The sequence below is a fragment of the Chlamydotis macqueenii genome, chromosome 3, assembly GCF_036417535.1.
Source record: "Chlamydotis macqueenii isolate bChlMac1 chromosome 3, bChlMac1.mat, whole genome shotgun sequence".
Classification (NCBI taxonomy): domain Eukaryota; kingdom Metazoa; phylum Chordata; class Aves; order Otidiformes; family Otididae; genus Chlamydotis; species Chlamydotis macqueenii.
Genome location: NC_141558.1, coordinates 31,972,099 through 31,990,290, shown reverse-complemented (window position 1 = coordinate 31,990,290; position 18,192 = coordinate 31,972,099). Strand labels below are relative to the sequence as shown.

General features: G+C 36.2%; 1 protein-coding gene across 1 annotated transcript in view; it reads right to left on the bottom strand.

Annotated features, from left to right (window-relative positions):
- Nucleotides 1-18,192, bottom strand: part of COL19A1 (collagen type XIX alpha 1 chain) — a 198,039-nt gene that overhangs the window by 28,083 nt on the left and 151,764 nt on the right. Inside the window, exons 22-33 of the mRNA XM_086743558.1 lie at nucleotides 18,134-18,187; nucleotides 16,876-16,929; nucleotides 13,006-13,059; nucleotides 11,695-11,784; nucleotides 11,274-11,318; nucleotides 11,107-11,184; nucleotides 9,798-9,833; nucleotides 9,630-9,683; nucleotides 9,488-9,541; nucleotides 4,857-4,898; nucleotides 3,690-3,743; nucleotides 2,810-2,863 (exon numbers count right to left, since the gene is read on the bottom strand). Coding sequence (XP_086599684.1) covers nucleotides 2,810-2,863; nucleotides 3,690-3,743; nucleotides 4,857-4,898; nucleotides 9,488-9,541; nucleotides 9,630-9,683; nucleotides 9,798-9,833; nucleotides 11,107-11,184; nucleotides 11,274-11,318; nucleotides 11,695-11,784; nucleotides 13,006-13,059; nucleotides 16,876-16,929; nucleotides 18,134-18,187 — 669 coding nt within the window. The remainder of the gene's footprint in view (nucleotides 1-2,809; nucleotides 2,864-3,689; nucleotides 3,744-4,856; nucleotides 4,899-9,487; nucleotides 9,542-9,629; nucleotides 9,684-9,797; nucleotides 9,834-11,106; nucleotides 11,185-11,273; nucleotides 11,319-11,694; nucleotides 11,785-13,005; nucleotides 13,060-16,875; nucleotides 16,930-18,133; nucleotides 18,188-18,192) is intronic.

The following is an 18,192-nucleotide window of genomic DNA, read 5'->3' as shown; positions in this document are numbered from 1 at the left end:
AGATAAGAGCTGGACATCTGGCTTTTCCTTAGAGATTAATTTTCTATCACTATAAGGTTTTTTTTTTGCTGGTGAGAAGACATCTACTCAGACTTCTTAATGATACCTGACGCTATCTAAATGCAATGATGCTTTTTACCTGATCTACAGATTTTGCTCTTTTTTTTTTTTTTGATAACAGAACATGACATTTTTATAGCATTTAATGACCTACTTTCTTGCTCTTATTCCATTTGATTGCCTGGAAATCAATGGATTCTGGTATCCACTTCCTAAACATACACATGTGCAACTCACTACAGTGGATACATGTAGAATTTGAGATAAGCCTGCACATTGCTGAAGTCTTTCCTCTGCCACACCAGGCTTAGTCAGGTGCAATTTCAGAGATGTAAAAGCCATGTATGTAAATCTAAGCTAATAATTCTCACTTCCCTGTATAACCCACAAAGGGAAAAAGGTGGCTCCCAGTGGCGATTCATTTTATCTGCACAGGGTGCCTCTATCCTCTGGCAAGAGGAATCATCTCAGAAAAGGAATATTTCTCATGTTAAATGCAGTATTTAAGACAGCATCACTAAGGTGGTAGTCTATAAAACCACAGAGGTCAGGAGCCCTGAAATGAGGCTCTGAGGAAAAAATTTCAGACAGAAATAAATCAGGAAAGTATTGGGAGATGGAGAAACACACTGATTTGCCTTTCTTGCTCCTCCACATAGAGGACATAGATCCACCTCCGCAGCTTTTCAGAGTGGTGACCCAACTGCAAATGTGTTCTCTCCTCATTTCAAATTACTTTACTGTGATGGTACAGTCATAGGGAAAATTAATATGAAGCCAAAGGAACATTTTTTGTAGTTCTTATTACTGATGTTAGAAAAACCTTCCCCTGAAAAAAAGCAGTGTTTTAAAAAGGAAGAGAACTAAGCTTTAACAAAGATTAAAGGACTATTTGAAAGCATATGGAAGTTAATGAGTGTATTTCAAAGAGCCTCAGGTTGGCTTCTCAATCTCTCTTCCCATTCCCATGCTAACCAAATAATAAAAATGAAAATAAGTGCATTCTTTTAAAATTTGTAAATTTGTAAAAAAAAAGTACTTTTAAACTTTGTGAACTCTTTCACACGTGTTTCTGAATATAAACTCACTTGCACCCTCAAATTTTGCAATCACAAGCTGCTGCTAAACACTGAAAATATCAGAGCTAAGGGAGTTAATCGGCTGTCAAACAGCAAAGCAGCATGTGAATAGCTAACTTACTAACAGAGTACAGCACCCTCCTGAACCAATAAAAAAATTTAGAATGAATTTACTCTGGAATCCTTTAAAAAAACCCCAACTAACTGCCAGTTATAACCTTGCCTTTCCCTTACTACCTTCTTAATTGCCTCTAATACCTCACTTGATTCTCAGCAGTTTGGCAGTTAAATAGTATCTGAATTGTTGAAATTGTTTTGCTAATGCATCAGACTGCTAGGGTTGAATTGTAGAGGAACCCTGTAGGGCATATGAATTATGTGTAAGTTTCCCATTTATTTTTAAAGTAAAATTCTGCTTGGCCTTCACTTATGGCTGCCTCATCATTTTAAGGTGTATGTTCTAAATACAATCTCAGGAGGGACTTGCTTTTAAGAAGCAAAGACATAGTGAGCTCTACAGATCCTGTAAAAACAAGAGGAAAAATAAACATGATACTTTAGTCTGACAATCTGCTAAATTCTGGAGCAAAGCAGTAGCAGGAATACATATCTAATGCTTCTTTTTTTTTTTTTTTTCCCCTCATATAGCTGTTTACTTTAGGAAGCCAAGGATTCTGATGAACACAGATTTTTAAAAAAATTGTTCTCTTTCTACTACTGCTTGAAAATTCTTACTATGTTATGGCTCATAAAGAATTACAAAATCCTCAATCAATAAGCTCTAAATTCCTTTAATATTTCCCATGTGCTTTGTCTTATATCTAGCACTTCTTAATTACAAGAGAGTAGCATGTATTTACCAATGCCAGTTAAGTGTTTTGGAATTTCAGAGCGTTCACCAAATATTTTGTAATAGACTGCTTATTTTAACTCCTTCAGTTGGCTAAGGTCACTAGGACATTCATTTATTTACTCAGATTCATTTGCTTAGTAATTTCTGATTTGGTGATTTTTTTTTTTTTTTGGACAGAGATTGCTCTTGAAGTGTTAACTGCAAATATTTCAATTTAAAAAGAAAGCTACAGCAGCTATTTTGCATTTGGCATCACAAATCATCTGGCTTTTTTTCCTTCTCCATAATGACATAAAATAACTCTAAGAACGCAGCACATGATGCAAAATACTGTAAATATTTTAAATTCCGTCTCTTCAAACATTTTCCAGTTTCTACTTAATAGTAATTGCTGCTATGACTGTTTCCATCAGAGTATTTGCCTAATGGAATGTTTTTGAAAGTGAATTCTAAAGGGGAACTAACACAATGAAAGCAAATATGTTATAAAACATGAAGTATTTTCTGAAAATATTTAGCACTTGCCTATTTATTGCTCTATCTTATACTCTTAAAAATTAGCATTTAAATGTATGCAAGCTTTTAAAATATATAGCTGAGCAAAAATCCTCAGACAAAAATTAAACAGACGTTATTTAATTGAATAAGAGTATTTAATCTTATTGAAAATTCAGAATTGAGGGCAGTTTATAGCAATACATTACTATCTCAGGAGTTTTAAAGAACTGAATAACATTCTTAGCACTTCATTCTCAGCCTAGATCTTTACTCAGGTTCAGATAAGAATGCAGCTACTACAGAAATGAAATAATTTTACCTCATCGCCCTTCTCTCCGGCAAGCCCAGGAAATCCACGTTCACCTTTGCTTCCCTATGAAAACATAACGTTCAAACAAATACTTTCTATTAGAGAACAATGATTGTCATGCTCTGTAGGGCATTTTATGACCCACATTTAATATATGCTAGCATGAAGCCCTTACAGCAGTAGTGCCTAAAACAGAAAAAAAAGGCTGAAAGCTTTAAAATATGCCTCCCATAGAGGTGAAAGGAAATTAGTGCTTTTTGCCTAGTAGGTAAACTAGCCAAAAGGCCTGATGGAGACATCTTATTAATAGCGAAGAGCTTAAATGAGTGCTGAAACGGGGAAAGTACTTTAATGAAATTAGGCTCAACTATAGGAGATATCTGTATGTCAAACCATGTGGCATTTGATCGGATTACAGTGAAGCAAAATTTTGATGGACAGCAGTGAAACTTCAAGTCCCAGTGAAATGATTGCACTACTCCCACTGGAACAAGGTGCAAAGGCACAGGGCGGTCCAGCTGTTGCACACTTCAGGGAGATACGGGAAATTTTCTTCACTGTGGGATTCTTGCGTGACTGACTCATTTAAAATAAGCCTATAGATGGCAGTGCACTACTGAGCAGTCAAATCTGAGCTAGCTTGAATGGATGCAAGATACAGAAAAGCTATCCTGGCTTGGGACTCAACTTGGGCTATTTTGCTCACTTTCCTGAGAGGAAAGGCAATCCGATGCAGGAAGAGGGTTGAACTGTAAAAACTGTTTGAAGCTTTTGGCTGCTCAGATGCTACAGCAGTAGGGATCAGACAAAAATGTCAAGACTGACAGATATAAACACCTGGACTTTTAACAAGCGATGAAGCAACTTAAAGTACTCTCTTCAAACTTACTTTTGGCCCTTCTCTACCAGGGATGCCTGGGGGACCTCTTATGCCAGGATCACCCTGAGGAATAGACAGAAAGCAAATTGACAACCAACCATTTTTGTGACATGGGCAGAAGGTCTGATCTATGCAGGCCACCTCCTTTCTGCCTTTGTGACCATCCCTTCATTTCACTCCAAATCCTTCTCTTCAGTCCCTTCTCTCTTCTACACAAAATACTTGTTCAGATATCCTTCCGTGTTTCCTTCCTCATCTCTCACAGACTCTACTAAAACAACTAACAAATTTATAGCTTTATTTTAACAGGACTCAAATGCCTTCATTTTGGGTAGTCCCAGACACACCTGAGTTCAGGTGTGAGCAGACCCTCTTCCTTTTAAGGATTAGGTAGAGATGCAGGCTACTTGTTACTCTCACCAGCTTCAAATCTACAGTTATTTTAAAGTAAATGATTCCTGCTTTGTTGAGAGAAGCATTTTCCAGCTAAATTACAATATTATAGAAGTGATAACCACAAAAGAGAGAGAAATTAAGAATGAAGCATAAAGAATCAGTAAGAGAGAGAACTGACAAAGATGTAGAAGAGCACATACAGGAGAAAGAAAATACAATTACAAATGGAAAGAATCAGGGAAAAGCTCAAAGACAGACCTAAAATAAATCAAATTTGGGAATGAGAAAGTCAATAAACCCTAAGTACCTGTATTAATAAAAGATATAAGATAGGATAATCTCTCTCTTGAGAAATGAAGTGTGCTTTTCCTATAGAAATCCTCCTGAGTACACTTTTAATTTTGGAATATGGCAGATCACTTCAAAGTCTATTATTTTTCAAAATAACACCTCAGAAATTCTAGACTATTTTCCCCATTCAGTATACTGCCAATATCAATGCCACTAAGAAACATGGAGAATGGAGTGTATTTGTACCAATTTATACTGTGGACTGGATGTACTGAATAGTCCCTTGCTGGCTACAACCGCACATACTGTTCAAACGTTATTTTGCAAAATTCCTATAAAATACATTTCTTTATTTTTTAAAAATCTGAAAATTACTTTAGGCTAGCCAAGTAGGTCAGAATTGAACCTACTGAAACTTTCAAGTGCATATTTTGGTTTAAAAAGGATGCTTATAGTAAAAAAGGATACTTAATCTCTGAAAATTTTTACCTTCAGTATAGCACCCATGTCTCCCACAAGGGGCAGTGCAATCTGAAATGAAAAAGGCAGCTACAGTTAATGTTTTACATAACACTACAATCCTGATAGGTTCTAATTGCTTCTAAAGTTTATATTGTTACACACACAGCTGGTTACATATAAAGTTGAAGCTATTTTTTAATGAAAACTCAAAAGAAAAATCAAAGTTTCAAAAATAGTTTTAAAGTGTTAAGTATCGCTGTCTATCCAATGTAACAATGTAATTCTTCATTATAATGTCAATGAACTTAAACCATGACAACAGCGTAACTGCAGAACACAGTAAACTTCACATTAAAATAATAATAATATATTGTTGTTTTTGTAGCATACTTAGCAACAACTTACTGCTATTGGAAATTCTCACAGACTATTCTCACCTGATTATCTTCAATTATTTTCCTTCTGCTTTCTCCTAGGCTTTGGCTCTGCTGTGAACTGCAGCATCAGTTGTGGAGATGCCAAAGGTCACATCAATAAACTAGCTAGATACTAGATACTGGAAATGCTCCAGCTACAGCAACATATATAGTATTTTATCCTGCCTTTAAACGTTAAGAACTAGTGCAAAACTCTGTGGTGCCACTGCTAAATTGCTACGAATACTAAAGCTAACCTATTTAAAGCTCAATCAGTAGGCTTACTGCAATATATCTCAGATTTCCCACTGCTGCCATTAAACTAATATTTAAAGACTCTCTGTAAAAACTTATTGAACTGGTTATCATCAGCTTCAATCACAAAGAGACTCTTCAGTTACCACTGCTGATTTCTTCTTGCAATCGCTAAAGCAAAAATAGCCCCGGGCATACTATAACATTAGATACATTCAAAATTTGTTACTATTTTTGTTCAGTCTGTTTCAACCATTTCCATCTTTAAGAAGAAACATAAAATGTGAGCACTTTTGTAGCATATTAGAAAAACTGTCGGTCAGTAGCAATGAGTGTCAAATACCAGCTCAAGAGAAGCACTGCTGAACGTACTTAACTAAGTGTAATCAGGAGTACATCATTTACAACGTAGCCTCACCACCTTTGAAAGCACACTGGAAGTTTTCTAGGCTGAGACATGGCCACCTGACACAATTTAAGGACATAATTGCGTAAGGTCTGAAGTCCATCCTCTGCACAAAGGTAAACTGTACATAGGCAGTGTCACCTGCTCTTAAAAACCTGTAACAAGCCTTAAAATTAACTCCCACATCCCTAACATGGACTGGCTTTTCATCCTTCTCCTGCCTGTTTTTCAGATAGGCAGGCTATTACCATGTCACCTCTTGGTCCTTCTGCTGGACTACACAAGTGTAATTTCCCCAGCCTCTCCTCCTTTCTGATGATCTTATTTTAGTGGCAATATTTTATGGTACAAGACCCCAAACCCTCAGTGAGAAAGGGTCCTAACACCCAGTTGCAAGGGCACACGAGAGAGGAGAGCAAGCCTACTGCATTTGTGCCATGCAGTTTGTCTGCTCTGTACCTACAGCAAGCCCAGCCTAACTGCACGTGTTCTGTAGAGTCACAGCTGTGTGCGCTGAACGCTGAATAAGTGTACGATGTATACTGGGCTTTTGAAAATGTTAAAATGGCCTTAATTCTCCGGACTTACTCCTTCTTGCTACATCTTCCTTTAAAAATGTTTTCTCCAAAGAGAAGAGTATTTCAAGAGAGCAAAAGACAATAATTCTCCTGTTAGTAAGCTTTACCACTCAGACTTGTCTGTTTAACAGTGGCATCAGATTTGTTACTTAGGTTTAGTTTACAGTGCACCGTGCCTTCCAGACCTATTCTACTTATGGATTTTGTTTTTTCTTATTAAGCACTTTACGCTCATCTGTCTTGAGTTTAATCTTGTTGACTTCAGACTGTCTCTGAATTTTAAGTTTTTATTGTCTCTTCAAGAAGCCAGCAATCTTTCCCAGTCCAATTGCAGAGTTTATATCTACTTATCCTAATCAAATTAAATCACTGACAAGAACTGGGCATGGGAGAGACCTCTCTTTTCAAGTTTGATAATAATCTGCCGATAGACATTCATATCCATATTTTTTGATCAGCATTAACTATATGGCAATTACTTCAAGAGCATTTTTTTGTGTGCTTATAAAAATATTATGAGGACAGTCTCAAAGTTTTATTGAAGCCAAAATATATAATATGACTGTTTCCCTGCCTTTTCCAATAAAATTAATCTTCCAAAGCTGGAAATCTGATTTATTCCATGACTGGTTCTTAACAGTATTATGCCATCTTGTGTTTCTACTTTATCATTTATATCACTGGTACTTAGAATTAATTTTTTAAAAAAATATTTCATATGTTTCTTGGAACCAAACTTTTTTCAACGGACCTATTATACTCTGATTCCTCTTCTGTTCACCTTTTATGAAGATGTTTTCTGTTAGCAGCTCTCCCTTTCTCAAAAGCCTCACCTTTCTCAAAGTACTCAAAGATAACTGCAAAACATTCAGAGACTGTTCTGGTTCATTCTTTGGGTTAATTATACCAAACCTTCATATTGTATCTAAAACCTCTTTAACTCATTCTTTTTTTTTTCCTATTAAATTAATTAAAATAAATTCTATGCAATTTTTTTTTTTCTGGTGGACAATGAAAATCTACTGAATTATTCAGCTTTCTCTGCACAATCTATAATTTGATCTCTTTGATTATTAAATAATAGACTTTACTAGTATTTTTTTAAATTGTATTCACAGTGTCTTTTTCTTGTTTTTATATCCATTCCTAACTGAACTTCACTTTGTATCTCAGTGTTTCTGACTCTCAGACTTGCATTCTACCTTCATACTCAATACCAGTGATAGACCTGATTTTACATAACGATTTTAGGCCTTTGAGGGATGCTGATACTCATGTCTCATAAAGCCATGGACCAGTTTGTTAATGGAGGAACCAAGGAACCAACTGATCAGAATCACCATCCTGGCCCCTGATAATCAACAGTGCATACGTGCTAGCTGGTTCCCAGGCTCCTCTCTGGAGAAAGCTGACTATTCTCTCTGAGATTAAATCTCTGTGCTATTGTGGGGCTAGTTTATCCCTTGATATGCTCCTTGCTGTCGGTCCTCAGGCTCACTTGTGGACTGCCAAGCCCCTATACCATCAAACGTTTCATTGAAAGCATGATATATTTTACTGCCTAATGAATTTCTGCAGTGGCTCTGGAGCATTCCTAATTTTTAAAATCTTTTCATAGGCTACCAGCAGTCTGCAGACTAGTTAGGGAAAGCCTGCCTTAGATTTGCATTGCTGGACGCTTGAAGATGGTCCTCAGTCATAAGACACAATGCAAGTCTCTGCATCTGAGCTGTCTGTACAAAGAATTGTTAGTTTAAGAGATGAACAGATTGAAACCACCGAGATACTCTACTCACTCAGAGAAAAGGTCAAATGCCTTGGCAAGGAACAAAGATTTTGCTCAAGGACATAACATAGTTCAAATGTTAGTTTTTGTAATTTTTATTTCCTTTGTTTTGATATGTCTTAAATAAACATTACTATCACTATCACTGTATCTCACCGTTGTTTTTAAAACCGTGCCTTTGACTAAAATCTCTTGGGAAATATCAAATCCTATTAAACCAGGATCATGAGTGAGTTTAACAATCTATTTTTTTTTTTTTTTTAAACTCTCGTTTTGGTTTGTTTCTTCAAACTATCCACAGATTTTTATTGATGGAATTTTTGTTATGGAATACTTTCTAACAGCCACCCAGGGAATTCAGAAAGCTTCATTTGATGTCATGAAAGCTTCTGTAAGCATTTGTTTCTAAAGAGAAATTTGCTTCTTGAAAGTTCTGAGGTAGTTGTTGGGACTCCAGACAGAAGAAGGAATAACAACTGAAGTTCTGCCATTCGGCAAATTTTGCAGATATGCACATGGGGCTCTCCTGACTCCCATGTAGAATACTCAGCTATCTTTAAGGGTACACTCTGGTCTGCAGCATGTGCAGGCTTTTACAAGCTTGCCGTGCTGGACTTCACAAAATCTGTAAAGCTTTAGCATTGCTAAATACAAATCTTTGTTGTAATACCCAAGAGGAGAGGATAACTCCTAAAGTGTGTTGAAGGATCAGAATTTATGTAGTGTTTTTATTTTCAAACCCAGCCACTTAACTTTTCATTAGTGCTGTAGGGCATTTATTGCATTAGAGACTAACTACTCTCAGAATTTCATTTAAAAATATTGTCTTCTTTTTGTGGCATAGCAAAATTAGCTTTGGAATCCCCAAACTTTTTCCTCAATCTTTTAACAGGAATAATCAAAGTTTAGTCCTGAAAATTTTTATTATACAGTACTGCTTCTGAGACTGAGTAGCACTATGCCAAGTTACAGCCTCGCAGAAACTCTAGTATGGAAACTGTAATGCTTGAAAATAAGGTATTTTTCCTGTACACACTAATATAAGTTTAATTTATACTGCAATATAATCAAGTAAAAAGGAAAGCATATAATAATTGAAAAATCAAATTAATGTAATCAATTGGACTTCTAGGCTTGCTAGGTTCTTCTTTATAATCATCTTTAAATTTAAAATACTTGCATCAAAGCAAATATACAAGCTTTCTGCATATACATACAGGATCACCTGGAGGGCCTGGTAGTCCTGGCTTTCCATCTCTTCCTGGAGTGCCCTAGAAACAAATGTAAAATTTGGTAGCCTTAAATCATTGACAAGGGACACATTACTTTTTGTTGTATATATAGACAACTGTCACTTACATTAATACCAGGGGTCCCTGGAGTTCCTGGCAATCCTGGGGGTCCCCTGGGGCCCTAAATGTGGGAAAGGTAATTTAAAGTTTAACAATACTTTCTTTTACTGTAAACGTCATTAAAATAAATTAATGCTTTTTTTAATATATATTAAAGAGAAATCTTATATCCTACCTGCACACCTGCTGATCCAGTTGGACCTATAGGACCCTGCAAGAAAACTCTGAATAATCAGTAGTTACACTTTTTGGGATAAATGAAATGAACTTCATAAATAAATACTGAATGTAGGATATTGGTGCAGTTCACATTGCAGGAAATACCTGCTCTACAGTTTGTCATTAAGTCCAAATCTAATTTCGCAAAAATTAGAGAATTCAAGAATTTGCAGAGGCCCATTTTTAAGGGCAAGTAATGCCAAAGAACAATGATCTGTGGTCAAACTTGCTATTTAGCTAGGAGATTCATAAGAAAAGTTGATATTCAGTTGAATAAAAACAAATTAGATGATTTAAATATAAATAGGTCACTTTTAGAATTCCCATTTGAAAATATTTTAACTGAACAAATTATTTTTAAGGATTATTATTCTACATTAAGGTCTCAATGTGAATCTCTAGTAATCTTTCTGAAACATTTTCTCTCTATATCTGAGTGCTGTCGATAAACTTAAATTTATCAGCCTACTCTATCAGTCTGGACTGAAGAGAGAGATTGCCCTATTCACCACAGTAGAGTTCATGTAATAACACGTAGCATCTACACAATCAGTACCATTTCTTTACAAGCAACAGAAAGAAAGAAAACTGAGAAATAAACTGAATAACTGAAACAGTTATTGCTGTACAACAACTATTTAGTATGAATGCTCTAGATAGACTGCATCAACTTGCTTCATGCTTGGATTTAAACTGCACAGAGATACATAAGGAAAGTTGTCCAAAATCAGAACTTCACTATTTTCTGGCATAGTACCTGGCACTGTAAGGTTCTCATTTAGAAGCAGCAGACCTAAGTTTGTAATTAGCAGTCACCACAAATGCAAAAGCTAGGAGCTGATGCAAAGCCTTCCACATCTCTTTCATGTGTCTTTGCCTTTTCCTGTACCAATATGAGTTTCAAAATGCAATTATCTACCATGTTGAATGTGCCTCTTCTCTTGTACCATTACTCAGGCTGGATTTTGCTGACAACTACAAACAATTATTGCTTAGAAACAGACCCAGCCTGAAGATGTCTCAATGCTATTATTGGGAAGCTCATCTGTAAAGTAGCAATTGACTCTTTCAGCTCTCCAAGCTCACACTTCTCACTTAGCACTAAATCTTTGTGAGTCTGGATAAAGGGAAAAGATGCTGAGCTGGGAGTCAAGTCAGAAGTGAGTTCATGGTGTGGCTTTTTAATATTTTTTTTTTGTTTACTTGTTGCAGTTTCTCAGTGATGTACAGCAAGAAGCCCAAATTCTGGGAGCTGGTATACTTACTGGTGATCCCTGAATGCCTATTCCAGGGGGCCCCATCTCCCCAGGTGCTCCTTGTACACCAGGCAGTCCTCTTTCTCCCTGAGAGGGGTACAAGGCTTTCAGTCACATGTCTGAAAATAGCCTATTATCCTGATTTTTAATAAATAGAAATAGTACTTTTTTTATACCTTTGGTCCCCGTGGACCTGGGTTTCCAGGAATACCAGTGGGACCCTAAAAAAAAAACAACAAAACAACCAACAAACAAACAAAAAAAACCCTCAGAAAAAAAAAAAGTATTGAAATCAAAGCAACTAGATGAATTTCACTGCTAAAATTAGTCAGTCTTTATAAATAAACTATGACAGATTTACATATGTCTTCTTTTTAATAGCACTGTCACTATGATTATTTGTGAGCATCACATTAACAATACAGATTTCTAGATTGCGTTTTAATGTACTTACAATACCACTATACCATATATTTGAATTTTGAAATTACATCTGAAAAAGTACTTCTGATTTCTTTCATTGCACATTTACAGATCTTTAACAGTTTTCCCAACAAGAAATAAAGTTATAAAAGCCTTTATATATTATAGACTTACCGGTGTCCCAGGCACACTTGGTCCAGGAGGCCCCACATCACCTTTTGGACCTGGATGTCCAGGCGGTCCCATAATCCCACCTGGGTCCCCCTTCAAGATAAATTTGAATCACTAACTAAAATGTGGGAATTTTCTCTTAGGAAAAAAACCCTAAATATTATCAATGTTATCCTAGAAAGTGCTAGTACATTGAGAAGGAAAAAAAAAACCAAACATATTTTGCTTCAAAAAGTTATAGAAGAGGAGGAGGCACGGACCACACAATCAATAACAGTAACTAGCAGTCTCTCGGGTTTCCATGCTTGCAATGCATCTGATCTACATTTCTTTGTCCTCAGGCCCCTAATACACAGGTTGTCATTAAACCCTGCCAATTAATTCAGAGTAACAGCTTCAAACTGCCTCTCTCCAGCTCTCTATACCTAAACCCCTGTGTTCCTGTGTTCCTGTTTACATCTCTATTTCTTACACCACTGCATGCAGCATCTCTTGCCCCACATCTCTGCAACTCTTCCTGCTTACATAGGTAAATTTGTGCCTTTTATTACACCGTTCTCTTGTCTTTTACACGCTCCTGCATCACCCTCTGTGATTCTTCCTGAATTCACTACTTCCCATTTTGCAAGATGAGTACATTTTTGTCATTGTTCCATGTTTTTTTTCTTCTCTTGCCTTTTCATCAACTCACTTCTTCAAACTATTAACGGATTTTATTCTTTTCCCTTGTACCTCACAATGTATAAATACCACAACACATCACACAGCTCACAGTATGCCTGTATACAGTCTTTTCGCCCCTTCTTTACATTCAACATATACACACATACCATTTTTAAGTCTTGCTGATGTAGCTGAATTCTAACTAAGGAATTTCTACACAGCAAAGTATAGTGCTATAAAGAGATCCCAGCCTTGGCTCGCATCCGAGACAATATAGCCGCCCTGGTGCTCTGCCCAGATGAATACATCTGACTGCAAAGTGGGATTTTACACATCAGTCTGGTTAGGACACTATCCTAAAAGGGCTGTTCCGTGGTCAGGACCTGAACTGATATTTCTGCACTGCACAGATTTAATGTAAGAGCCCAATGCAACCTCCTTGAAATATCATTTAAATTATGAATCTAAAGAGCAACTGGGTTGCCAGCTTGGCTTGCAGCATCTCCGAGGAGCAGACAGGGGGTTGCTGCTTGTACATTTTAGAATAAATTCATAAAGCAGCCACACAGATGCGCTACAGAAGGATGGAAGGTTACTTCAGACATGACAGCTCTAACCTAGCAAGCTTAATTAAAAGCACTTAAAACACACCTTGTCTCCTTTAACTCCTGGGTTTCCTGGTACCCCATGCTCTCCTGGTAAGCCCTGGAATTAATAAAAAATACAACTGTACATTTTTATAGCTATTCCCATAAAGATTATCTAAAATTACAGATGAAAATGAGTTTACACTGGATTATTTACTGTGCATTTCTATTGACTCAAAATGTTAAAGAGTACAAGTTAATGAATACTTCTTTAATCAGAGATATGAATAATTTTTCTTTAAGTTGAAATGTAATAATCAAGATTATTTTCTGGACCCTATTAAGGCAGAATGGCAGAGATCGACAGGTTTATTTCTTCAATTTCAAAATAATTCCATGTCTTGAAGATGAATCATTTTAAAGGGGGTAGCAGGTACAAATTTGAGTTTTAAATAAGCATCTAATCTTTTTTGCCTATGAATGGCTGCATGATTTCCTCTGCTACTTAATTATTCAAATTTGTATCTTAAAAGCCTCAATTAATTCTAACTGCTGCACATTACTTAATACACCAAATTCCTTTAAAACGTTTTAGTTATTTAATGGACAGTCACATATTTTCAGCAAAATAAATACACTCCATCCTTTCTTTTGTCTAAATCTTCTCATCTTTCACATTTTAACTTCAATATTTTCCCTTGTCCTTTTCATGAGGGATTTGTTATAAATGCAGAGAAATTAATTAGATTAAAATCTAAGTAGAAACTATTTAAATAATAGGGAAGGTTAAATTTTATTACCTTACTATGCTGTAACAAACTTTTTCGATAACCCTTCAATGACATTCAACCAACTATTGTATCAAGCATTTTGTTGTGAATACCAGTAATTTCCACAGTAAATGTCAAAACTGAACAGTAAAATCAAAGTATGACACTTAATCTGGAATGGAAAATGAACTTTCTATGAAAAAGACAAGAAACACATATTGTTTTTACTTTTCTTCACAGTGTAAAACATAGTTTTATGAATACTGACATATGAAGGGTGGCTACATTTTCATGCCAGTAATAAGACTTCAACAGCTGTGTTCACTTTCTCTGCTGTATTCTGCCCTTAACAGAGACAGACAGCTACTTGTTCCACCCAGCCATGTAAATTAAAAGCATAAGGAAAAAAAAGTACCTTAATGAAGAATATTCTGCTTATATGAACACAAAATCATTATAATATATGGAAGTTTAAATTTACTGATTATGGATCAGACATTGTGTCCTAACTTATCCCCTTTTGATATCAACAGAAGATATATACAGTCTGCCTTCTTTCCTAAGGATTTATCAGATTTTTTTTTTGTTGTTGTTAGATCAAGCTTAAGGGATATCTCAGGAAAGGAAAGAAGCAATTCTTATCTGCTGGATTACTCTCCAATGATGTAAGTGAACATAAAACAATTTTCAACCTTTCATGATTTTCATCATGCTGCATAAGATGAATTACGTTTGTTAATCCATAGTGTTTCATCTTTAGAAGACAAAACAAAACGAGACTAGAACTACATACATGTTTCTATAGTATGTTTAAATATATGTTTTTATATACTAGAATTGTGTGTACAAATATGAGTGATCTTCAAGATCATCTATATCTAGGATTTATTTTTTTATATATATATATATGTATATATATATGTATTTATCTGTTCATGTCACTTGATCAAAAATCCAGCAGAAAAGCAGTTTCAAAAGCAGCAATTGTGAACTCAAGCGGGATCATGGAAACACAAACAAAACAGGAATGCAGTATTTTGTTATCTTTCACAGTAAGATTGGGGTTCTATACATAAATAGAAGCACAGCAGAAAAGGCTTACAAACTATTGTTACAAAAGACAGGTAAATTATACACAATTTAAAAAATGTGTGCCTCAACAGGTTTAAATAAGGTTTAAAGAAATGGTCAATAAGTAACACAGTACAAAATGACTACATGCAGATTTGAATGCCAGTTTTTTCTCCCTGCCAGAAACTGAAGAGGCTGTACTCCAGCTGTCACTTCGCTTATAGCCCTAAGACTTTTAACAGGTCAACAATAAAAAGCCTGCCAGCTGTGTACCACTCAGAACTGTATTCTAATATTAATAATGTATATGACAAAGAAGTCTGTTCAAATTAAGAGTTCTCTTCCACAAAGTAGTCTCAGAGTGTAGAAAGGCCTAAGACCAAATTCAGCAACACTGGCTCCTAGATGCTTCTGTTTGTAGAAATACGACAAAAAAACAAAACCAACCCACGGAGCAAAGATCAAAATCCCAATTCTTTTCAGGTGAATGGCTTAACTGTTAGGTTAAAGCCAAGCTCTCCCTTGTCTTTTCTTGGTCCACTTTTTGGATCTATCCACTCAAACCTCCAAAATGGTACGTAAACACAATTTTATGGTTTATAAAGGAAGGGAGGGAGAAGAACCAGGGAGAGAGGGTAGATGCCATCTGTTAGGTTATGTGATGACACCACTGTTGTGGACTAAAACCTAACTTCAGTTTACAGGGGGGATTAGGCAGAACGTAGCTGCTTGCACACGTAAAAAAGGATTGCACCGTAATTTGGAAAGGAGACAGGCAGCTACCTCCACAAAACAAGGTTTCTGCTACATTAGGGTGTCGAGTCAAAAGTCCAGGGAATTTTCACGCTTAGTAGAAAGGTGCCTAATGGTTTAAAATGCATCTCCCTGATCTCCACAACCTTCCCCCGCTTCCAGCACCCTTCCTCCTCTTTCTTGAAAGAACATCTCTTTCCTTTCAGGAACCCTACTATTTTGGCACCACTTCTTCTGAGTACCCTCACCCTTCGGTTCTTGCCATCTAAACAGTCTACATGCAGAAGCACAACAAGTGATCACCCTCCAAACTGGTGAGCCTGTCTCTTTATTAACCGGAGACCTCAGGATGTGCCACTTTTGCTTAGCCCAGGTGCTACCAAAATTTAAAAGCAGTCCCTACTGTTGCATCTAACACATAGTAGGCTTCTGCTTGCGAGTTCAACAGTTCAGGTTTTGACATTCTTACATGGACATACAAACACACATATTATCTGCCACTTGTCAGTGTTCACAAATTAAGCTATTTTTCACCTATGACAGCTGTATAATGGCTTTAGGTACTTTACGACTGTCAGTAAGCCTCTGCACAATTAAATTGAAAAATTTAACTGACAATTATAAGAATAATCTCTTATTCCACTTTCTGCAGAAGTATTTTAGTAATTCAATCTATTGAACAGCAATTAAAAAAGGCATTTTCTATTAAATTCTTTCCAACCAATACTCCTACTCTGGCTAAAGATTTTAATATTTTTCCTAGTTTTAAACAGAATTACATCTTGCCCTGAATATGAGTTTTACTCATAAATCTGACCTAAATTCTAAGATAATAAAAATTGTTTATTCTGTTCACCTTATTAATCTTTACCCCTTTTACAGGAAGTAAAACAATTCAGATTAATACAAAATAACAGATGGAAATAAGGAAGTTTAAATGCTTGGGATACTCTTACTTTCCCTGTTTCTTCTCATTTTGCTCCATACACATCGTCCTTTCCATCTTATGATGTAACATTATTAAAACTTTGCTAGAGGTTTTTTTTTTATTTTCATCTACTCCTGTGAGATGAGCGATTTTTGTAGAGCTAATTACCTGTGAAGTAGAAAAATTAGCATTATCATTCTTATGTGTTCAGATGGCAACACAAGGAGTAAAAGAACATAAGCAAATAGAAGAACTCTATCCTGAGGTATCCCATAGGACTGTGCTTCGACACCTGATTGCTCTAGTACCACCCACAAAAGGAGCACCTATGACAACTCCTGTGGTATTGCTTCACTGGCTAACTGTTCACAGAACACACTTCTACAGCTTGGTGAAACTGCACAATACATACAACTTCTCCTGGCAGTCCCCTGGGTCCAACAGGTCCTGGAGGTCCTTGCAGACCCTGTGAAATGATATAATACACTCTTGAGGCAAAAGTCAATACACCCTGTTGTAATTCAGTGTAAAGTATTCTTATACATAAATAGATGAAAATATCTGGCATTAAGAATTATCTTCTACATGGAGTAAGAAGTACAAAGTTTGCTTATTCTACCTTACTCTAATGTGTAGTCTAATAAATCTTTGGGACTGATATATACAAAATCCAAAGTATGTATACGAAGCAAACACAAGGAAATACAAAGGCATTACGTAAAGGGAAAAACAAAACTAAAGGAGTAAGTAAAGATTTCCTCCCTCAAGAGACAGATTTATAAGTGATTTTTTTTAAACTATATGGCACGTGCTCCTCTTTTTGGAATAGATCTCATCAGAAGGACTCTACAGTGCTGAACAAAAAGGGGATTCAGATGTAGAGAAAAAAGGATGACTTGGTGCAAACCCTAATGATCCTTTGGATCTCTGTGAGCCTCTGCTGGAAGGTACACAGTGTGAAGGTGACCTAGATTTCCATTGCAGTAACAAGAATTATTTCAGTAGCTCCTACCAAGGAAGGACATTAGCCTCCAAAGAGCAGTCTAAGGAGTCAGAGTGGAGAATCATTTTTAAGATCACAGTTTTGCGGACCTTATAGCTGCATTTCTTTCCTCGTGACTTCTTTTGATGACTTAGGGAACTTGGGTACTATCATATCCAACATGAATAGTGTTGGGTGGATGTTACATTTTCACATTTTTCACCTTTATTTGATATAATTCAAGGCATCATGAGAGATTCTCAAGAACATTTGTGCTTCAGTTACTTTCTTCAAAGCTAGGCAATGGCTACGTTGAGATTGCCTGCAGTCTCATAGAATTAAGCATAAGGACTGCTAAGGTACTGGCAGTGGTTGCTCCTTGCCTCACTGATGGATGGAGAGAATACGTCCAGCTACTGGTGGATTTGTAATTGCAAAATGGGTGCTCATTTTCTTGAGTGACCAAATAACATTTGAGCTTTGTATAAATACTCTTTGCTGAGTGACACTGAGGAATTTTATGAACTAAAAGTAAAATAGCCACGATAAATGCACAAACTATGGATATAAACTATTTGCCTTCTCTGCCCTTCAATACTAGCTAAAGAGTTGATAGCATTCTGAGTTCTCTTATATAACAGCACAGAATGTAATGGCTGTTAAGACCACAAAAATACCTTTCACCTACCTTTGATCCTGCATTTCCAGTAAGACCAGGTGGTCCAGGGTCTCCTGTTTCACCCTAAC